Here is a 21776-nt window from a genome sequence, read left to right on the forward strand (position 1 = left end):
TGTAGAGTAAGCAAGGCTCTAGTAAGACAAATAGCTACATACAAGAGCAATAAGGATTATAGTGCTAAACAAGCAACTATAGCAATCCCACAGATATAATAGGTGAAGAGTAACTAACTCTATCCACCCGTCAAGCAAAGCAATTACATAAGGCAAGTATTCATAACAACACTCGTAATACTTATACAAGTATCATTATATGGTTCAGCCTATCGGCAAGTAGCTACATTAATTGTAAGACACAAGCTCTTGCATCACAAGCAATTCATAAGCTACACAGGATAAGCAATCAACTAGTATGAGAAGCTAGTTATTACTAAGCAAGGAACTGCGTAAGCAGTTTAACCAACAAGGGTAACGCCTCGACAGACGTACTTAACTCAACGAGTAGCATACCGAACTACCGAGCTAACAAGCAAGCAAGCAATGCACGTCACAACATGCATATCTCATGATCATGTGTATAAGTTATATCTTGTCTCATTATTGAGCAGGTCGTTGTGGGTACGCACAAGGCAAAACGTAGAAACATCCGAGATCGATTCAGGGGTCCATTATGCTACGTATTTTATTATACTCCGAATGACTGACTGAGTCCGCTTCCTAAGGGGACGGTTTGTGACCAAGAGAGTAAATCCCCAAAGGCAAACAAAGGCCCAATGGATGCGCATCCGTACTTCTGCAGAAGTGGCTCGAAGGATTTCCCCTAACCTCCGATGACTGGGCAAGGTCGGATCTTTGCCCGAGATTGCCATTAATGACTGTCCATCGGAGTTTTGTACCATCCATCCTCTTTCTTGATGAACCGTCCCGAATGAGCACGACGAAGGGTTTCTTAACCGCCGTCCCATTCTCATGCTCTGGTCTTTCAACCCAATCGAGCATCTTGCCTGTGAAGGCGCATGATTATTATTTAGGTGAATTATACGCGCCATTGCGCGTTCAAGGCAACCACACACTTTTCATTCTACTCACCGCAGTACGCAACGTACCTATTCAAATGCACAACCACGATGAAAGGGGGTCAATCTATAGTGAGGGTAGCAACATCACTCTTGTGATCTCAAATACATGCCATTGCATGTTCGAGGCAGACATAGGTCTCTCATCCTACTCATCGTAGTACGCAACGTTCCTGTTCAAAAGTACAACCACGATGAGAGGGGTATGGATCTCTCGCAGGAAATCCCAATACTTCTGCTTTATAGAAGCCCGCAGTGAACTCATTCCAGTTCCAACTGATCCTGCTCGGGTCCTTTAGACAATCGCGAGCAATCTGCCTATTAGGCGAAATCAACATAACAGGATTAGCTTAAAGTGTCAATACACGTTTAGAGGTTTCTATAGACCTCTCGTCCTGCTCTTCGTAGACCAAACATATCGTACGTGACTAAGGGTACAACTACAAGAGGAGGAACATGGATCCCTTGTAAGAGATCCAACAATACCTTCACGAAGGAGGGAAGGCGCTACAATCTTGGTTGAACCAGAAAGCCTAGAAACTAGGTCTCGCATCAAAGGTGAGGTAACGCCGATCTAGCGATGGCTCAAGTACCTCGAAAGGATTCCCGTCCTACTCGTGCACAGGCTCCTAAACAAGGTTATCTGAGTCGTATCGAATAGGCGAACTGAGGTTGTAACACATCTATCCCAAATACATCGATTTGGGAGGTCCGCCAGCTACCTCTGCTTTACAAGCTATACATCTTGAAAAATAGGTTTGCACCTAAGACGATGTCTTTGGAGAACCGAAGTGCATAAGTGTGTGTCGTGGCTTGTAAGACAAGTGAGACGATATACACTATACACTCGAAGTTGTACTCAGGGAGTGCAAGCTGACAAGGGGCAAACCCGTGCACATACCAATACAATGGCAAATCGAGAGACAAGACTCAATGGGCGAAGTTGCACCGCGAGGGTAGAACGCTAGAAGTCCACATGAGGTATGAGATCCTACCTTGATCATCGTAACACATAAGCAGACAACTACGTAAGCAACTCGTGAGGTATGAGATCCTATACTTACTACGCAAGTGTAAAGGACGACTCACGAGGCATGGGGTTGCACCTCGATAACGATAAGCGTAAGCAAGAAAGAAAGCATACGACAGAGATAAGAATACATGCATGAAGGGCAACAACAAGGTAAGGACGAACACAAGCAAAAGGCAAGTGTAAGAGCAAGCACGACAGTACAAGAAAGTAAAGCACGAAGAGTAAAGCGAGAAGCAAAGGCTATGGCGCATAAAGCGCGGGGCAACAAGTAAATGCAAGAAGGTAAAGTGCATGAATATAAAGGAGGATCAAGGTTTTGCATCTTGGAGAACAAAGCAGACATAAGCAAGTAAATGCCAAGGCGCAAAGCGCGGGCAGCAGGAAAGTAAAGTGCGAGAAAGTAAAGAGGATAAGGATCGCGAAACCGCGTCCTTGAGTTAAAAGACATGGAATGTAAAGACAGAAATGGAAAGCCTAGGCACATATAGCGCGGCGGCGACAGAAAGGAAAGTGCAAGAAAGTAAAGAGGACAAGGATCGCGAAACCGCGTCCTTGAAGGTAAAGACATACGTATATATATTATACGTATACATATATCGTCCTTTTTTAATTATCTTTTTTATTTTAGCATTTATCAGTTCATTGTCCTTTCACACAAGAATCCCCTACCTTAAGGGGTTGCGGGTCCTCGTACGCATGCAGCGTAGGCAAACAGGAGCTCGAGCCACAGAGGGCGAGCTGGATCCACCGTTCAACCTGGAGAGCTTAGAACGTTAGCATATGCCGAATATAAACAAGCAACAAGGCAACAAGGTCTCTTGCCTGCAGGAGGCAGAGGCAAGAGCTTCTGCATCCTGCAGACAAGGGTGCCAGAGGCAGGGGCCTCAGCCCTGCTTGGCAACAGCAGCAGAGGCAGGGAGCAGAAGCTCCCTGTCTGCCAGGCACAAAGAAAAAAGGCAGGGGAGGGAGCAGAGGCTCCCCGCCACGCCTGCCGCAACAAGGCAGGGGGGAACACCCCCTGTCAAAGCACGAGACAGGGGCGCAACCTCCTGTCGGCAGCAAGAACAAGTCAAGGGGGCAAAGCCCCTTGCCAGAGAACAAACACCGAGATGCAGGGGGTACGCCCTTGCTCGAAAACAGGAAAGCAGGGGGGCTTCGCCTCCTACCGGCAAAACACAAGAGGCAGGGGGACAAAACCCCCTGCCGAAGAGCAACATGCGAGCAGGGGGGCCCCACCCCCTGTCGAGAAAACAAACCCAGGGGGGAGCTCGCCCCCCTGCAGGCAAACACAAAAAGGGACAGGGGGAGAGGAACCCCCTATCAACAGGACAAATGGCAGGGGGGGTCGGAGCCCCCTACCGGGACACAAATGCAGGGGGAACTTCTCCCCTGCAGGCAGGCACAAGGACAAGGGGATAGAGCCCGCTGCCGAGACAGAAAGAGACAGGGGGGTTGGAGCCCCCTGCCGACTGACTCCCAAAAGGAAGGCAGGGGAGGTTAACCCCCTGCCGACAACAGGTGACGACAGGGGGCTCACCCCCCCCCCCCCCCCCCCTGTCGATCAACCCTCAAAGGAAGGCATGGGAGGTTAACCCCCTGCCGACAAGAGGTGACGACAGGGGGCTCAGCCCCCCTGTCGATCAACCCAAAACAAAAGAGGAGGAGAGGGGGGTTATACCTCGAACGACCACGACAACGGGAGAAGTCGCTGGCGAGCGACTTCGAAACGCAAGCGCAGGCGAGAGCAGCAGCGGACGTCGGCTGAGCTACCTCGGCAAGGGAGGCGAGTCGCCGGCGACAACACTCACCGACGATAGCGAAACGAGGGAGAGGAGTGGCCGACAACTCCGGCGTCGGGGTCAACAACGTCAGCCTCCCACGAAGGGGAGCTGAGAAAGAGGGGAGAAGCTGAGAGGAGACGAGTGGCGAATCGCCGGCGCTCGGCGACTGCAGGGAGGAATGCAGGTCTTCGTCGACTGAAGGGGAGACAATTGCTTCCCGGCGGCAGCTGCAGGGAGAAACAACAAAGGGTGGGAAGAGGTCGGCGGCGAGTCGCCGGTGCTCGAGGTCCCTGGCGCAGCCGCTAGCCAAGCTGGGAGGTCGGCAGCGAGGATCGTCGGACTGAATCGCTCGCCGGCGGCAGCGTGAGGGGGGGGGGAGATCGGAGCAGAGGAGAGAGAGAAGGGGCGAGGGGTTCTGCCCCTCGCCCGAGACGCCTGTGACTTATGAAAGTCACAGGCTTTTCGAACGATCGAGAAGCCGGGTTCGAGTTCGGGCTCAGGTCCAGGTCCAGCTCGGATCCGGGTCCGACACGTCGGACCGACTGTGACACGTGTCCGACGCGTGCAGGGCACGTGTCTGACACGTGTCCGACACGATTTTTTTTCATGGTCGTTACACCCTCTCCTTTGTCATTTCTGTCCATCTTCTACAAACCCTAAGTGTGCCAGACAAACTCCTCCTCGCCGGAACCCTCTTGCCTCGACTGGGTGCTTCTACAACAACTCACGTGTGCGACGCCTGACGACTATTTCTCTGCACTAGCAGCCAGATGACATCTGTTGCAGCGTTGGAAAGCCGTCATTCACAGCATCTCTGCCTGCTCTTCTCTGAGACCTCGTCGATCTCTGTAACAGCCGAACCCTCTACCGCCTATTTCCTAAAACCCTTGGAAAATTGATATCCCTCTTTCGGTGGACTGCCTTCGCTGCTTGTTTTGGCCACTAACAGAGACCGTGATCGTAGAAGGCATACTGTCTGCATTGCACGAAGGCCACTCCAGTCTCTTCGGCAGCAAGTTACCATCTTCCACTCATCGGAATCTTCTTGACTCGTCTGACATCCTCACTGCCTCGTCAGAAGCCATCCTCAACATCTCAACCTAGTCGATCATCCATTCTCTACGGCACCGATTTCCTTTGTCAGGTTCATTCATTTAATTTTGTTTCTTGACAACGATGCCTCGTGAAAAACAATCTCCGCACAAGGTTCCCCTCCATCTACACCACAAGCACGTCATGGATTTTCTCTTAGACTACTCAAAATTCCCTTCTATACGATACTTTTGGATCGATTTCTGCACTTCCTATATTACCCGGTACAAATGTTACTTTTCACAGAGTTGCTAGTCGAGGAAGCGGGAGCGGAAAGCGATACGAGAATCAGAAGCGGGAAGCGAGGCACTTCTAAAATTTTAGGAAGCGGGAAGCGCGGGACGACTTAGGAGCGAACCAGGAAGCGTCTCGGAAGCGTCTCGGAAGCGACCTAAGAAGCGAAGAAGAAAGCGACATAGGATTCGAGTGAGAAGCGAAAGGGAAGCGAATAAGAATCGAAAGGGAAACGAAAATGTAATTATATATTTTTCTTTTATAAAAAACTAAGATTTATGTCATCATTGACAAAATAAAACATGTATATAGACAATAAATAATATAAGTTGTAATTATCTAACAAATACATCATATTGCAACTGTCAAGCATTTAAAAAATTATACATCAAGAGAAGATCATAATTCACATTCTTGTTGCAACCATTTAACAAATGCATGCAAACACTAAATAATGCATTAAGAAAATAAATAAATTTGATTAAAAAACGTACCTTTTTCAACGAAAGAATCAAATGACTTGTTATTTGATGTTGTAAATCTTGTCATCTCTGCAACATAGAAAATGAGAAATCAATAAACTCAAAGATTACATAGAGATATGGTTAAATTTTTAAGCTATAAATTTCTAAATTGTAAATTATAAGCTACAAAGTTCTAAACTGTAAACTTAAAATTAATATAATCCACTACTTCACTTCATTATGCAAGATTCAAAAAAAAAGTATACCAAAAAAAGATTACAAGACCATGACAAAAAAGTAACATAAAAGTTTTTAAGTTGGACTACTCCAACTACATCATAAAAAAAAAATTAATAATTCAAGAGTTCATTAATCTGTCATCTTTCTCTTCCCCTTCAAGTCAGCAATAGATCACGAACTTTCTGCATCATCACGTGCTTCTTGTCCTCCACGACCATGTCTTCTGCTCCTTCATTTTCTATAATGAATACGTTAAAAAATTAAAATGTTCAAAAACCATAATTTAAAATATAAAAAACACAATATCAACATACCTTGCCTAGGTCTCCGGCTAAAGAAACGATCAATCCGACCATGAGGAACTGATGGTCGCTCTTGTATATCTGCAGTTCTATTAGCTCTGTTAGATTGATTTGTATCCTCTTCAACTTCATTTGTACGTATGATTATTGAAGGTAATGAAGCTCTTGGTTGTGCATCTTTATGTTTGGATTTGGAAATAGTGCTTGATTGTTGTGCACTATCATCCAAATCTCTTCGTCGCATATCCTCTAATCTCAACGTATTTTCTTCTACAATAGAAAGTTCTGGATTGATATCTCATTCTCGACTAGGCCCTTCTTTGTAGCGATTGTTGCACTTTTTATAACAAGAATATAAAATATGAATGCTAATAAACAATCAATGATAGAAAAAGAGAAAAAAAAATACCAAAACAAAAGTACAACACAGTTTAATTATACCTGTTAATCAATCGAAGATTGGAATGAATATACGCTAAGGTATCAGCACAATCTTCATTGAGCCTATTTCTTTTAACATTGTGAATGTAACTATAGGTGCTCCACACTCTTTCTGCAGAAGATGTGCTAATAGGTTGAGATAAAACCTTAATGGTTAATGCTCTCAACTCAGGTGTATCACCACCATAAAAACGCCACCAATTAAGCACTGACATTGTAGGATTCATTACATCTATTCTTGCTGCATTTCGGCTAAATCTTCCACTTCTTGATGCAAAAGCCACAAGTTGTGACCTATAAAGTGTAGATAACTCTTCATTTCCAGAAGATATGACTTCAAGCGCGAGCATTGCACCGTCTAAGATATCATTATCCTTTTTTGCAAAAAAAAAAGTTTAGTAACTATAACAAGAAAATGCAAATGAAATAATAAAATAATTAAACTTTAAACTTTATTAAATAGATAGAATAAAATTTTTACCAGGAGAAACTCGTTTGACCCCTCCTGCTGCTGGGATTTTGAGATACTCCGACTCGTAATATTTTGGAGTAAGCATGTGGGCTAGACTATGGAGAGACACATTCATTCTATCCCATCTATTTGAGACAATCTTATGAATCTTTTCATATAAACCTGGTTGTCCTTTTAGATTGTCTTTGATTTCCCCCAACATGTTGTCCATGCACTTCACCAATTATAGGGCCTTTCTGATCACAAAATTTAATCATCTTATAGATGAGTTTTGTAATCAATAATGCTAAATGTACATAATTCCAATATTCTTCATCAAGAACAGATGTTTCTGTTGTTACAGCCCTTTTTTTCATAGTTTCATCCATGCATGATTGCTTCCAATCGCTCCATCTATCTGAAATTACTGTGAGCCTTAAGTTCTCCCTCACATCAAGCAAGCGTTTCAAAGTAGTATAATGTGAGGCAAACCTTGTTTTTGCAATCTTTATTAATTATAATTTTTCATTGCTTCTAAAGATTGCTAGTGCTTTTGAATGATTTGTGATATACTTCACAATTTCTTTACTCTGCAAATATGTTTCTCCCAACCAATGAAACTCATGTGCCAAATCCTTGAAGATCAAATTAAGTGTGTGCACAACTCAAGGTGACCAAAAAATATACTTGTACGTTTGTTTTAATTCTTCACCTGCTAACTTGCAATTTGCTGCATTGTCTATAATCACTTGCACTACATTAGAAGGCCCCACAAGTTAAAATCCCGTCTTCAAAAACTCGACAATGTTTGCAGCTGATTGTTGCAACAACAACAACAACAACAACAACAACAACAACAACAACAACAACAACTACGCCTTCATCCCAAAACAATTGGGGTCGGCGATATGAACCAAAAAAGAAAATCATTCTGGGTCTTCCACATGAATCCTTCTCCTCCAATCATTTCTATCCAATGCCATGTCCTCGGTGAGGTTCAAAGCATTCATATCCTTTCCTATCACCTCCATCCATGTCTTCCTAGGCCTACCCCGACCTCTTTTAACTAATATATTTTTTCATTTCTCCATCCTTCTAACTGGAGCATCATTAGGCCTTCGCCGAATATGTCCAAACCACCGTAAACGATTCTCTCTCATCTTATTTTCAATGGGTGCAACGCTTACTTTCTTACGTATCTCCTCGTTCCGAATCTTATCTTTTATTGTATTTCCACACATCCATCTCAACATACGCATCTCAGCTAGACTCATTTTTTGAATATGATGTCTCTTGGCAGCCCAACATTCCGTACCATATAGTAAAGCGGGCCTAATAGTCGTCCTATAAAACTTTCCCTTCAACCGCAATGGCATTCTACGATCGCACAACAGTGCAGCTGACTGTTGCACATTAGAAAAATCGCTTGCATATAAGAACATCGAGCCAAAACAATTTGAGGCAAGTATATTTATCTAGTGTTTGTTCTTGATATTTGTCCAACCGTCTGAGACAATGGAAACTCCAAACTCCTCAAACTTTTCTCGAAATTCATTTAACTCCCTGTGAACACACTCTTTCTCACTGTCAAGTAACGTTGTTTGCGCTTTTTCATATGATGGGGGTTTATATCCGGGCACTTTACTAACTACAGATATCATCTCTTCCCAATATGGTGATCAAAGCACATTGAAAGGTATGCCATTTGCACACAAAAATATGATAATTTTGTGATCTACATTATCTCTTTCTTCCTTTTTAAAGGTATCACGAATATCAACTGTTTTTCGGCTTCCACTAGATGATGTAGTCATACTAATAGGCTTCTTCGGAGTATCAATTCTTGATCTCCTCAACTCAAATGCACTTGATGAAACCTCCACTCGACGAACTTGCCTCTTAATTTTTTTTGCCAATTCTGCATTTTTTGCAACTACAGGGCAAAAGGCAATCCCAACACTTTGTCCCTTTGGAGATCCCATGAAATGTGCAAAAACTCGAGTATATGACCCATGATAAATATTTTTGCAGTGCCTGCACATAAAAACTTGGGTTCCACCTTGCTTTCCTTGTCCACTCTTCTTTTGTTTCAATACATGGCGCCATAGCACTGTTGTTTTATGCATGCTAGGTGGTTCATCATCTTGGTCATCTTCAGAATAGTAGTCATCCAAGTCATATTCTTCTTCATCTTCCTCATCAAAACAATTTTCGTTTCTGTCCTCAAACTGATATGGACAAGCAGAAGACCTCTTCTTGCCCTTCCCAACACCACTAGATGATTCATGCTCCAAATTGTACAAAGAATCGTCATCGTCATCAAAATTATCGTGATCATAGCTTGAGATGGTCATTAATGAAGCAAAAAACATGCAAATATATCTGCATAATAAAAGTATAAGAATCAGCCTAAAACACTTTAAAAAAGCTATTATTAACAGTAAATGATGGAGAGCGAAGAACACAAATCATTACTCATAATTTACCAATTACTAAAATAAATAAATAAACATCATTTAAGGAGGTGAAAGATCTATGATTCTATAATATACTATGATAAAGCAAACAAAATTTTAAAAAAAAAAGTTCTTTTAAAAGTTTGCATTTATGAAAAAATGCCAAAATAAGATAACATAACAACGAAGAAAAACAAAATTCATATTGGCCGACTGTTACTAGCAATAATGATATTTATTTAAAATTTTAAACAAGTAGCTGAAGCATACTAGTTGCCCCACTCTTCTGATAGAGTAAATGAGCCGAGCCTGGGTGTGCCCACGCTCGGTATATCAAAGAATTCATACTTAATAGGGATGATAAGCTCAATCATGCTTGGTATACATTTTGTATAATATGTTTTTATAATATGAATTCAAGAATTTTCCTATAATATATTTTTTATATATTATAGGATACTTATAAGTATCTCTTTTGTTTTGTTTCTTTTATCATGCTTGGTTCACTTGATCAACATGTAAGTTCAAAATTCACATAAAGCAAAATCACTTCAAGAGATCAAGGAGAGAATAGAAGTCTGCAAGATCAAACACCATAATGAAACCATAAGACAACTTGTGGAGGCAGAATATGTTTTTCATTGATTTTGAAATTGAAAACAATAAATCAATAATCCATATATATCCAACAGTAAAAGAATAATAAAAGTGATCCAGTCAATCTGATCAAGAGTAAAAGAATAATAAAAGTGATCCAGTCAATCTGATCAAGAATCAGGATTCAAGCAATCGTCAAAATGACTTAAAAGTTAAAACCTACAAGAATGATAAAAAAATACTGCATTAACCCTTATTTCTAAAAAAGACGACCAAATAAACTCAGTTAAACCACAAAATGTGAAATGTTTCTCAACCAATATACTGTTCATTCATGGGACTCAAATAAGAATATAAATGATCATCATATTGATAACACAAAAGATAAAGACCATCATGTTATTGCAACGGGAAAATGAAACAAATAGTCTCTAACAATCCCCTGTTCCCTAAATGTACTTTCTAGAGAGAATGAAGGAATCAAACCTCTACTCACGAGCTGAACCTCACACCACACAAGTCAGACACCAGCCCTATATCACTCGAAAACTCTTCATCAAAGCAAAATATGGGCCTCCCGGTCCAGTTAATTTTTTTTTTCAAGCTCAGTCCTAGCCCAGCTCCGATTCCATATAAAATAGATTTTTATCCATTTTTGTAGCCCAACCCTGACTGCAGCAAATAGTTTGATTTGTCCATATGAAATAGATTTTTATTAGTAATTATAGCCATTTTTATTTTATCTCAAAAAAAAAAAAACGAGGACGCTGCCCCCCAACCCCTATCACACCAATTTTTTTTCTTGCTACACCCCTATTTGCCACCCCCCCCCCCTCACATGAATCCTAGCTATGCCACTGCCGGTGGTGCTCCCTGTTGGAGCCTCCTTCCTCAACCTTCTCCCTCTTTGTGTGTCTCTGTCGAGCCACCCCCCCATGCCCAAGCCACTTGCCATGCACAGGTGGTCAGACAAAGGTCCTCCTCTCCCTAGGGCTCGTAGTTGGCAGAACCCAACCGCCATCAACCCCTCCAACCGAAGTTACAAACCCTTGCTTCTTGCCGTCCCCTTTTCACCAAGGACCCGACCGATCCAGATTCGAGATAGAGAGAGTGACAGAGCGTGAGAGAGGGGGGTAAGAGAAGATAGCGTACCTGAAGGTCCTGAACATCTTCATCGTCGGAAGTCAGTGGAGGTCACCGAAAATTTTTGAGGTCGCCGAAACTCGGAGCTCGCCGAAAACTCGAGAGAGAGAGAGAGAGAGAGAGAGAGAGAGAGAGAGAGAGAGAGAGAGAGAGAGAGAGAGAGAGAGAGAGAGAGAGAGAGAGAGAGAGAGAGAGAGAGAGAGAGAGAGAGAGAGAGAGAGAGAGAGAGAGAGAGAGAGAGAGAGAAGATACCCGTGAAAAAACAAACCCTAAGCCCCTTTCGATTTTATTTTTTCACGGGTTTTGTAAAATACCCATTTTATCCTCAGTAAAAAATATATTCATGTGTAAAAAAAAAAATTTTAAGGGCAAATTCGACCTTTCCATAATAGCGTCCCCCTTTATTGGGGTACGCGTACCCCTTTAAAGAGGTACGCGTCTCCCTTTATTGGGGTACGCGTACCCCTTTAAAGAGGTACGCCCTTCCCTTTAAAGGGGGACGCGCTTCCTTTTAAAGGAGCACGCGCTTCGTCAACTGAACCTGCGCTTCCCCTCGCGTTTCGAAAGCGCTGCGTTTCGCGCTTCCGAAGCGCATCCCGGGGAAGCACGCTTCCCCTATTCTATAGGCGTTTCCGGTAACTCTGATTTTTCACCTATTTTCTTGCTATAATATTAAAGAACTATTCACAGGCATTTCACATCTTTTTGACGCCGGTGCAGACCCCCTTCATTATCCTCTATTGATCAATTTGTTTTACACTAATTTACAAATTGATCATGAAACTGGATTTCTTTCCTCTATTGTTCGAGATGTTGAAATTGAGTTTGATTCTAAATTTCTTGGACAAATCCTAGATATTCCACCTTCAGAAACTCTTTTCAATACTATTGAACTTAATGATGAAAGAATTTTTGAACAAATTCTTCTTCCCGGTGCACCTCATGGTCCTCCTTTCAAGAATACCAATCTTCAAACTCGCGTTCGCATTGCTGGACGAATTCTTGCCTACAATGTTCTACCTAAAACTGGATCTTTTGATTACTATTCCACATATCTCTCTACGACTCTTTATGTCTTATTTGGAAATATTTCTGTAAATTGGGCCAACGTGTATTTTACTACGTTGTGGAAACAAAAACCCTTTCTTCCGTATGGATGTCTTCTTACCTGTATTTTCAAATATTTCAAAGTACCCCTAACCAATGAAAAATCTATTGAACAAAAGGAATTCTTTGATCAAACTATTTTTAAACGAATGAAACTCACCTATCTACCTCCTGCAAATTTTGGATCTCCTGAATCCTCTGAACCATCACCATCTTCTATGACACCCCCATCTCCAGTAAAACGAAAGAAAGTCTCTATTGGTCAAGACAATGATGAAATTTTACAATGAATAGAAGCTTTGGAGCTACATCAACATACTTTTCGTGAGGATGTGACTCAACAACTTTCGTCAATTCTGAATGATATTGCTGAACTCAAGGAGATGATCAAGCAACACTTCTCTTGAACTTTGTTTACAGTTATTGCAGCCTTTCTTTTCATGAACTTTGATAATTTCTAGGTTGTAATATTTTGAACTTGAATTTGCATTTTGCTTATGCTATGACTGCACTTACTCCTTTTGATCATGACAAAGGGGGAGAAAAAGACCAACATGAAAATTGCATGAGAAAGCATTGAAAATTATATAAGAACTTGATGCTGATTTCATGAGAAAGAAATAGAAATGCATAAAGTAATGATGAAAATGCAAAACAATCAATATGTGATATATATATATACATTGATTTGCTAACTTCTTATGTTTTGCATTATATTGATAGGGGGAGTAAAATCTCCATCTATGCATCTAAATGCTCCATCTTTGACTAGTTTGTTATCATAAAAAAGGGGGAGATTGTTACGATAATGAAGCCGTACACGATACTTCAAGTACAAGATTTTGATGATGAACAAGTGAATCAATTGCATTTCAGCTAAGGCAATGAAGAAAGATGACAAGAATTGAAGAATTCAATGAAGAATCTTTGAAGACTAGTGTGCAAATGTAAAATTATTAAATGTCTTAGATTCTTATAAGAACCTTACTTAGAGTGCATATTTCGATTGCATTTCACCTAAAAAATCTTTAAAAAAACTTTTCTAAAAGAACCTTTCATGAAAATTATTTTAGAAAACTCTTTACTTAATTTTTCATGCTTATTAGTCGACCAACAGACTCACCAGTCGACCAACTTTTTCACGCCAAATTTTTCTAAGCTAAAACGTCAACTTTCTGAATTAGTCGACTAATCGACTCTTAGTTGACCAGACAAAATGTCTGTTTTTTTTGGAAAATTTAGCAGCAGTCGACTGAAGGTTTTATCAGTCGACTAGACAAAATGTTTGTTTTCAGAAAATTTAGCAGCAGTCGACTAAAGGTTTTATCAGTCGAGCAAACAAAATTTTTGTTTTCCGAAAATTTAGCAGCAATCGATTGAAAGGTTTTTCAATCTACTGATGATATTATCAGTCAATTAACTTTTTCTTTAGCCAACTAAGTTTCAAACTTCAGATTTTCAAACGGCTCTGTTAAACACATTAGTTGACCGACGATAACTGTCAGTGTACTAATATTTGATTTCAGTCGACTAACTACTGTTTCAGTCGACTAATTTTGCCGTTTTTTTTTGAAACTTTTAAAAGACGTGTCTTTTCATTTTTCAAACGAATTGATCGTTCAAAAGTGACTGTTTTGACACCCTTTCATACCATCAACGTATGAAATCTTTCAACTATAAATATGAGTGCATTCCACACTCAAAAACATCAAATCCAATCGAATTACATTGAATTATTCTTTGCTTTTCATTCATATTCGTTTTCTCACTCACTTTATATTTTCACTCCAGTTTTTCCACTCAAATTCCTTTGAGAGGTAGTGAATTCGTGAGTTGAGTATTTCAACAACCTCAAAAGCCAATTACATTCCATTTGCATTCATAAGAAGTGCTCGTAGGTTTATTGTAAGTTGATTATTTTATTTTTCTTTAAAAGGAAAAGACTCCTTGGTTTAAATGAGTTGTTTGCTTTCAGTAGATTTGTTACTGAAAGTGAGACCGGATTTGGTCTGTATATTATTGTGGTTATACAAGATTGATAGTGAAAATCTCAAACGGGTTTTGCTTGTGGACTGGATGTAGGTCTGGAAGACCGAACCAAGATAAATTCTTGTGTTCTTTGTGTGATTGCTTTGCGAATCTCAAAATTCCTCAAAATTCCAAAGACGATATTTAAAAGCACTATTCACCCCCCTCTAGTGCTCGTTGCCTCGATCCTACAACACTTTCATCTAGCACTTAATGCCCTAGGTGAAGGGCGGATCCGGTTAAGATGCAATATTGATTTTAAATCGCAGTTGGATTTGCACACACAAGAGGGCCATTCACTCAGAATTGACAGTGCAGATTCATACAACAGTCACAACCAACTGGTGCCGGTTCACAAAAATAAACAGCTGAAAATAACCCAGGATAACAGAACTTGACAGGTTGGTCAATCCAATTCATGAACACTTAGTAAAAACAATGTCCGGTTCTGATTTTTTTAGTAACAGAATTTTCAGCTAACTATGTACTCAACAGCAATGTTCTTCAACCAAATATTCGATACATCTTACACAGAAGGGAACAGGGTGGTTAAGGCAGTCAACACTCACGAAATACTATACATGAAAGGGCGGCACACTCAATATATCTAAACACTGTTAATCGTTCACTTCAGCAAGTAGTCAGTCCCAAACACGTTCAAATATGAACAGAACTTTAGTATCCTTTCCCACATTAATCGTTGCAAATAAAGTGTTAATGTTAAAATTAACCAATGTTAACGTTTTTTTGTTATATTGATTTTGAACTCAAGCAAGTGACCAAGTTCGTATACTTCAATAAACCAGGGAAATGACTGTTACCAAATTTAGTTTCTAGTTTCAAACAGTCTTAAAATTATGCAGCACAAAGAAAATGAGTAAGAGGTGGCTTAGCTCCCACGGCCAGCAACAAATTTGTCCGGCTATGATCACAATGACCCACGGGTACAACCACAAACTGATTCCCTCCCAACCAGCTGCAAGACAAGGGCAACAACAAGGTCCTGGTTCACACACAACGCAAAATGGAAGACATCCAACAGCAACCGGATGAAGTAGAGAGCGTCAATGGAGGAGGGTGTCTCATGATCACCCCTTTTGCACTTCAATGGAGTTGGTTCATACATATTCAGCCACAAGTTCACGTTTTTCTCTAACCACTTTGTTTCTACCCAATTTCAGAACTTTTTTCAAAGAGCGAAGACCCTCACCTTTTTTGGAAAATCAGTTTTAAAGGGAGAAGAAGGCTCTTTAACTCTTATAGGCCCTCATGAGGGGCCACCTCATTTGAGGCCAATGAGAGACAACCTCTTTGGTTTTGTCTCTTTCTTCTCTTGGCTGGCCAATGAGGAGCCACCAAGTTAGAGGAGAGTAGACCAAGTGGGCGGCACCTCCTAAGCATCCCAATAGAACTTGAGGTGAGGTGGCTATTCAATGATTAGTCACTCAAAAGGCTACCTCCTTCAAGCACTAACAAGGAGGGTCCACTTGGCGTGGATTGGGGCTTCCTTAATTCAAATTTCTTGGATCCTTGGATATGGATATGGACCAAAATAAAATTTTACCCGGATACCCCATACATCCTCTAGTACTAAAAAAACAACCCTAACAGATACTAGATCTATCTGGATCCGTAGAATCCGGATTCTACAAAAAAAAAATAAAAAATAAAAAATATAAAAGCATTTATGTGATTTAGAAAATTCACAAAATTGGAACCAAATATACGTAGCAAAAATTTCAGAAAATTATTAGTGAATTTATCGAAATACCCCTATACCATTTTTTAGCCCGAATGGGTCATTTTTTATTTGGGTATGCGTGAGTATTGTTTTCTTGAAGTGGATCTCCCATGGTGGATCGTCTGTATCATCTTCCCGCTCCTTGCATGCGTCCGGATTGGTCCAGATGCGCTGTATTATTCTCCTTCGGTCAAAACTCAAAAGGCTTTGTCCTTGGAGCTTGCTCCTTATTCGCTGAATCTCTATAGTCCCTGAAAATTTTCAAGACATGATCAAAGTAAAGTTTGTTCTAGCAAAAATGACTTTGACCATTCACTTTTACAAAAAGACTGACACACAAAGGACAATCTCGAATATGCAAAAAATTTTCTATACTCAAAATTTCATCGATGCAAGGATATTTAATAACTTATCCTTTGGATAATGCTAAGAGGAATCTAAACCATCTACAAGCAACAAATTTTTTGTATCAACTAATGCAACAAATGAACAAAACGATTTTTTGTTACAAACATCAAATGAGAATTCAAACATATATTCAGGATTAACAGGTGCTAAAACAAAAGTAACACACAATTTAAACTTCAACAGTTCACATAATCCACTCGATTCTAGTGTCCATTGAAAATATGTTTCTTTGATGCAATCAATGTAATGAACAACCATATGACAAAAAACTTTATGATGAAATGAGGTTAAACCGAGGAAACTACGAACAACTATGAGATACATGTGTTGGAAGAAGAGATGAGTATTCTTCAAGATGAAGGGGTCTTATTCTCACCCCCGCTCTGATATCATAACAATATTTTGTGGGATACATGCCTTGGAATTCGTGCAGCAAGTAACCAAGAGAGAGAGAGAAAGGAAGTGGGTGGAATATGGCAGCAGCAAAGAGACTCCACCAGAATTAGGGTGGACGTCCCTTAAGAGAGGATTATATATATTTCACAAGTACAAGAATACCCCTATAAAAAGTATAATAATGCATAACCAACCTGTTCTAACTCAAATGACAAATATACCCCTACTTATAAACACAAGTACAAACAATACAAAGGGTATTCTTAACACTATGTGCAGGCATGTGCAGTGCTATGATACTAGTCATCTTGATTGACAGATGATCCTTTTGCAACTTGACATCAAGGTTTTAAAACTCGCCGAGTCAACTCGGTGACTCGGCTCGGCTCGGCCCTCTAGCGAGTCAACCCGGCAAGCTAAACTCGGTCTACGAAGACTCGGCTATGACTCGGGTGAGTTCTGGGATGTTTAAAATTTGATTTTTTGGGTATTTCAGAATAAAAAAAAATTGTAATATTATTGAGAGTATTGCTGTTACTTTCTTACTTAATGTCTTCAATATGTAAAGAAGACAATCTGTGACTATGATCTAAGGTAAATGTTATTGGATATGAATCTATTTCTAGAAGCATCAGGCAGGACAATCTTCAGATTCAACAACAGCTAATTAATATTTTATGATCAAGTAGATTGCTGCTTTTATTCTGTTCTACACAATTATACTTTTTGCAGTTTCTTTGCATAAATGCATTTAATATTTTGCTTTAACCTTTACTAACATAACTATATAACAAGGAAGAATTTGGTTTTCTCTTCACACCTTTCCTCCTTGCCCCATCTTTATGAAGGCATAATAGACAAGAAACTGGAACGAAGTCATACATAACTTTGGCCTTAACATCCATAGAGTTCCAACATCTACTTGGTGCTTCTTTCTTGTCCTTTCAGACTTCATATTTTCTTTGTATCTCATATCGGCTATACCCCTTTAATCAGAACCAATTGTCCTCACCTTGCCTTATCACATCCAACAAAAATTTCTCTTTTCTTTATAGGCATGTGCATTTTATATGCATTAAGGCATCTATGTAACTGGAATAAATTGTGCTCTTTCATTCCACATTTCCAACTTATTGCTCATTCGTGAACAATTTATCCACATGCTACGATCTCCTTATTTCAGTTCAACCCAAGATTCTGCATGGAGCCAAAAAACATCTCTTGTTTACTGAAAAACATGGTTTTAAAACCTTGCTTGACATTGAAACTGCTAGACTTTTAATTTTTTGCTTTCTAGCATACTTGTTTGCATCTATTGTAGAGTGTAGCATGTTTTCCTGTAGCTAGTGTTTCTTGTAGCAACTAAAACTCCTCATCATTGGTGCAGAGTAAGAGACGGGAGACATGGTGCCCTGGTGGTCCCTATGGGAAGTCTTTGGAAGAGGCCAGAGATATTAATAATGCCAATGTATGCATAAGTATTGATTTGTCCACTCTGCTTGATACTATCCATTAATCGTTTATTGCTACTGATAAAACTATTTATACAGTTGAAAATTATGATGTTGAAAAAGTTTCTATTTCCTTTGCTTAAAGAGTGATCATTCTTAGCCTTAGAAACTATTAATAGTCAAGAAGTTCAAAAGAGGACAGTTCCAATTTCATTAATTCAATAAACAAAAGGGTTACATATCATTATATATGCACAACATTAAGCAACAAATACAATAGTTCCTAAACTTCCTTGATATAAACCTCAAACTCTAGGTGCACTATCAAATAGCTGGGAGTTTGCAGAGAAAAGAGTGAAAGCACAGAAATGAATGAGACTAAACGAATCTATGTGCTCAATAGTGGTAAGATAAGGTCAAATATGATCCCAAGTAATCCTAACAAAAGTACATTAGTGATTGAATCAAGATCCTCCTATGAAACTTTGGATCTTTGGAAGTGGGATAGCACTTATTTTGATACAAAACATGGGAGTAAATCTGCAATTGAAGATTCAGATCACCTAAAACCATCTAAGCTCAATATCACAATAGTAGTTTCGGCCATATATGATTTTCTGCGTCCTAATAGACTATGGCACTATGGTACATGCTGTTGCTCTTTTGCTCTTCTTAGCGAGTGAGAAAATCCTAATAAAGATGCAAAACCAAGTGGTTAATCTTCTATCCATATAAGGCCCTCCAAGGGGAGCTGGCATTCGACTCCAATGAGGATGGAAAAAAAAAGACGTAACATTACTATTACAAATATATCAGATGATTTCAAAATAATTGCCATGTGCACAAATTATGTTATATATTGACTCATTAAAGGAAGAATAAAAGCAATGCCATTTCAAGAGAGGGTCAATAGATTAAACTTATAACCAACTTAATAACTTTTGGAAAAAAAGATGGAGAAGAAATGATGAGATACAAAGATAGTAGATGTGGGGAGAGATTTTTTGTAACGCCACAAAATCCAGGACTTGTAACTTTTTTATAAAAAGTTTGAAAGTTTTGTAATCATTCGTTTATCAGAGTTTCAAAATAGTAATTCAGCAGAAATTGATATTTGAAATAGCAAGTCAATGGACCTTGGACGCATTACAGCCCAAACATTCATTAAAAAACAGATTTGAAACTCCATACTTTTAAGAAAACAAATAGATTATGACAATGCAATTTTTAATAGTTAAGACTTGTATAAAAGGAGAGATTTTCAAGAAAACCTTTATACAAATTTATCGAAATATCCTCAGGAGCGAAACATAAGGGAAAAAGTCTCATCTTGATCTCATCACGCCATCGTGCGATCGCAGTCCGTACGAATCAAAAAATCACCTGTGCCCATAAAATGGGTCGGTTTCACTAAAAACTGACAGGTGCACAAGTGAGACAATATAAAACTAAAATAAACAATTATAACAAGTAATAAGTTAAGTCTAACATGATTAGTTGACTTAATCCAACAAGTAAGCTACCTCAAGCATGAGCAATAAACTATGCCAATGAATAAGTATTTCTAACATGAACGATTGTGTATGCAAACAAATAAAGGGTTTCAATGTGAGCAATTAATTATAAAATCAGGTGAGCTATCAGCTATCACAAGATAATAGTTCATTCATCACAAGGTATACACGATTTCATGCCAAGTAATTAAATTAATCATAAAGTGAAAGCAATTGCACAATAAGCAGTTTATAAGTTGCACACAGTAAGCAATCACACGACAACAGTTATATTAATCACAAGATGTAGCAGCTTATAAGACAAGTGACTACATTAGTCCGAGTTGTAAACAATTTGTAGAATTATGAGTTGTAAGCAGTCACATTAGTCATAAGAGACTCGAGCCAACACGTGTTGTGAATAGGGTATTTATTGTTTCGATATTAGCTGGCCTTGCGGGTATGCACAAAGCACGATATGTAGAAACATCTGAGATTAATCAAGGGGTTTATTATGCCATGTATTTTAGATATTCCGGGTAGCTAGTTGAATCCGCTCTTAAGGGGACGACCAGTGACCAAGAGAGAAAATCTCCAAAGGCATTCGTAGCCTATGGATGCATCCAACTTCTGCAGAAGTGCCTCAAGCTACTTTTTGTAGACCATTTTCCCTAACTCTGATGACTGGAGAAGCCGATTTTTTTGCCCGGAATAGCCATTAATGGCCTGTCCATCAGAGTTTTTGTACCATCCATCTTCTCTCTTGATGAAGTTAGCGGGTTGAATGGGTACGTCAGGTGTTACTAAACTGAATACACATTCTATATGCTCTGGTCTTTCGACCCATTCGAGCATCTTGCTTGTGAAGGCAAAACCATCACCATTAGGTGTTTTATATGCGCCATTGCACGTTCGAGGCAACCACACACCTCTCATCCTACTCACCGCAGTACGCAACGTACCTGTTCAAAACTACAACCACGATGTGAGGGGTCAACTTATTGTGAGGGTGAAAACATCACCATTTTGTGGTCTCAAACACGTGCCATTCCACGTTCGAGGTAAACATAGACCTAGTGTTGTGAAAAGCGTTGAGGCGTAGCGAGGCACTCCACCAAAATATGAGGCGAGGCGTAAGCCTCGAGGCGCAAAGCGTAAGCCTCAATTTTTTTTTTAAAACTTAAAAAGACTATAAAAATTATCTAAAATTATAAATAAATAAGAAATGCTTTATTGATGAAGCACCAATCGACACGAAATAAAAAATCTCAAATAAATACGAAAAAAATATGAGATTAACATGCAAAAGTAACATTAATGTAACTAATGCAAATGTATTTAATTCTAATATCTTTCATGTAGAAAAGCGCCACTGACTGGCCTGAAGTAAGGTCATTCAAAATGTGGCCACTGAACCACCAACTCAATAAGGGTGTACCCACAAACGAAAGAGTTTGAGATGGGAGTTTGTAAAAATTTTGGAAACATAGCACATGAGAACACCATTTTTTTTGACTTTTTAATCAATACACAAGAATAATTTTGTGATATTTTACTGCATCTTTTATACATTTCTATTGAAATAATTCAAAATATATATTAAAAGCTACTTTTTGTATTCTTACGCAGAGAAACCGTCCCCAAACTTGAGCTCCCCAACATTTCCTATGGAAAAAAAAGATTAGTGCAACTTTACCATCCGGCTATCTCATTCACCCCACTATTAGGGATTGTAAGCGAACAGAGCAGCTCACTGCTCTGCTCAGTTGGCTCGCACAAAGCTCATTCAGACTTAAGCTCAGTGAGCTGAGCAATAAGCAAGAAGCAGTTCGTGCAATATAAGTGAAACGAGCACGTTTAGGTTTATCATATGCCAACAAACATAAGAGTAAATGAACTGGTTATGCAGATATGATAAAAACAATGAGGTCACTGGTTCATTTTTGTTGTGGCTTC

The 21776-nt window shown here is 39.6% G+C and overlaps 1 protein-coding gene across 3 annotated transcripts in view; it reads left to right on the top strand.

Annotated features, from left to right (window-relative positions):
• The window catches only part of LOC149837378 (P-loop containing nucleoside triphosphate hydrolases superfamily protein), a 227338-nt gene that overhangs the window by 51777 nt on the left and 153785 nt on the right, over window positions 1–21776 (top strand). For 2 of the 3 annotated variants that reach the window (XM_090006002.1, XM_090006003.1), the window contains exon 14: window positions 18264–18344. The exons of the other annotated variant lie outside the window; for it this stretch is intronic. In XM_090006002.1, the coding sequence (XP_089862128.1) occupies window positions 18264–18344 (81 nt within the window). The remainder of the gene's footprint in view (window positions 1–18263; window positions 18345–21776) is intronic. 3 annotated transcript variants of the gene reach the window in all.

This window comes from Nuphar pumila, chromosome 5 (genome assembly GCF_984573655.1).
Source record: "Nuphar pumila chromosome 5, dmNupPumi1.hap1.1, whole genome shotgun sequence".
Lineage (NCBI taxonomy): Eukaryota > Viridiplantae > Streptophyta > Magnoliopsida > Nymphaeales > Nymphaeaceae > Nuphar > Nuphar pumila.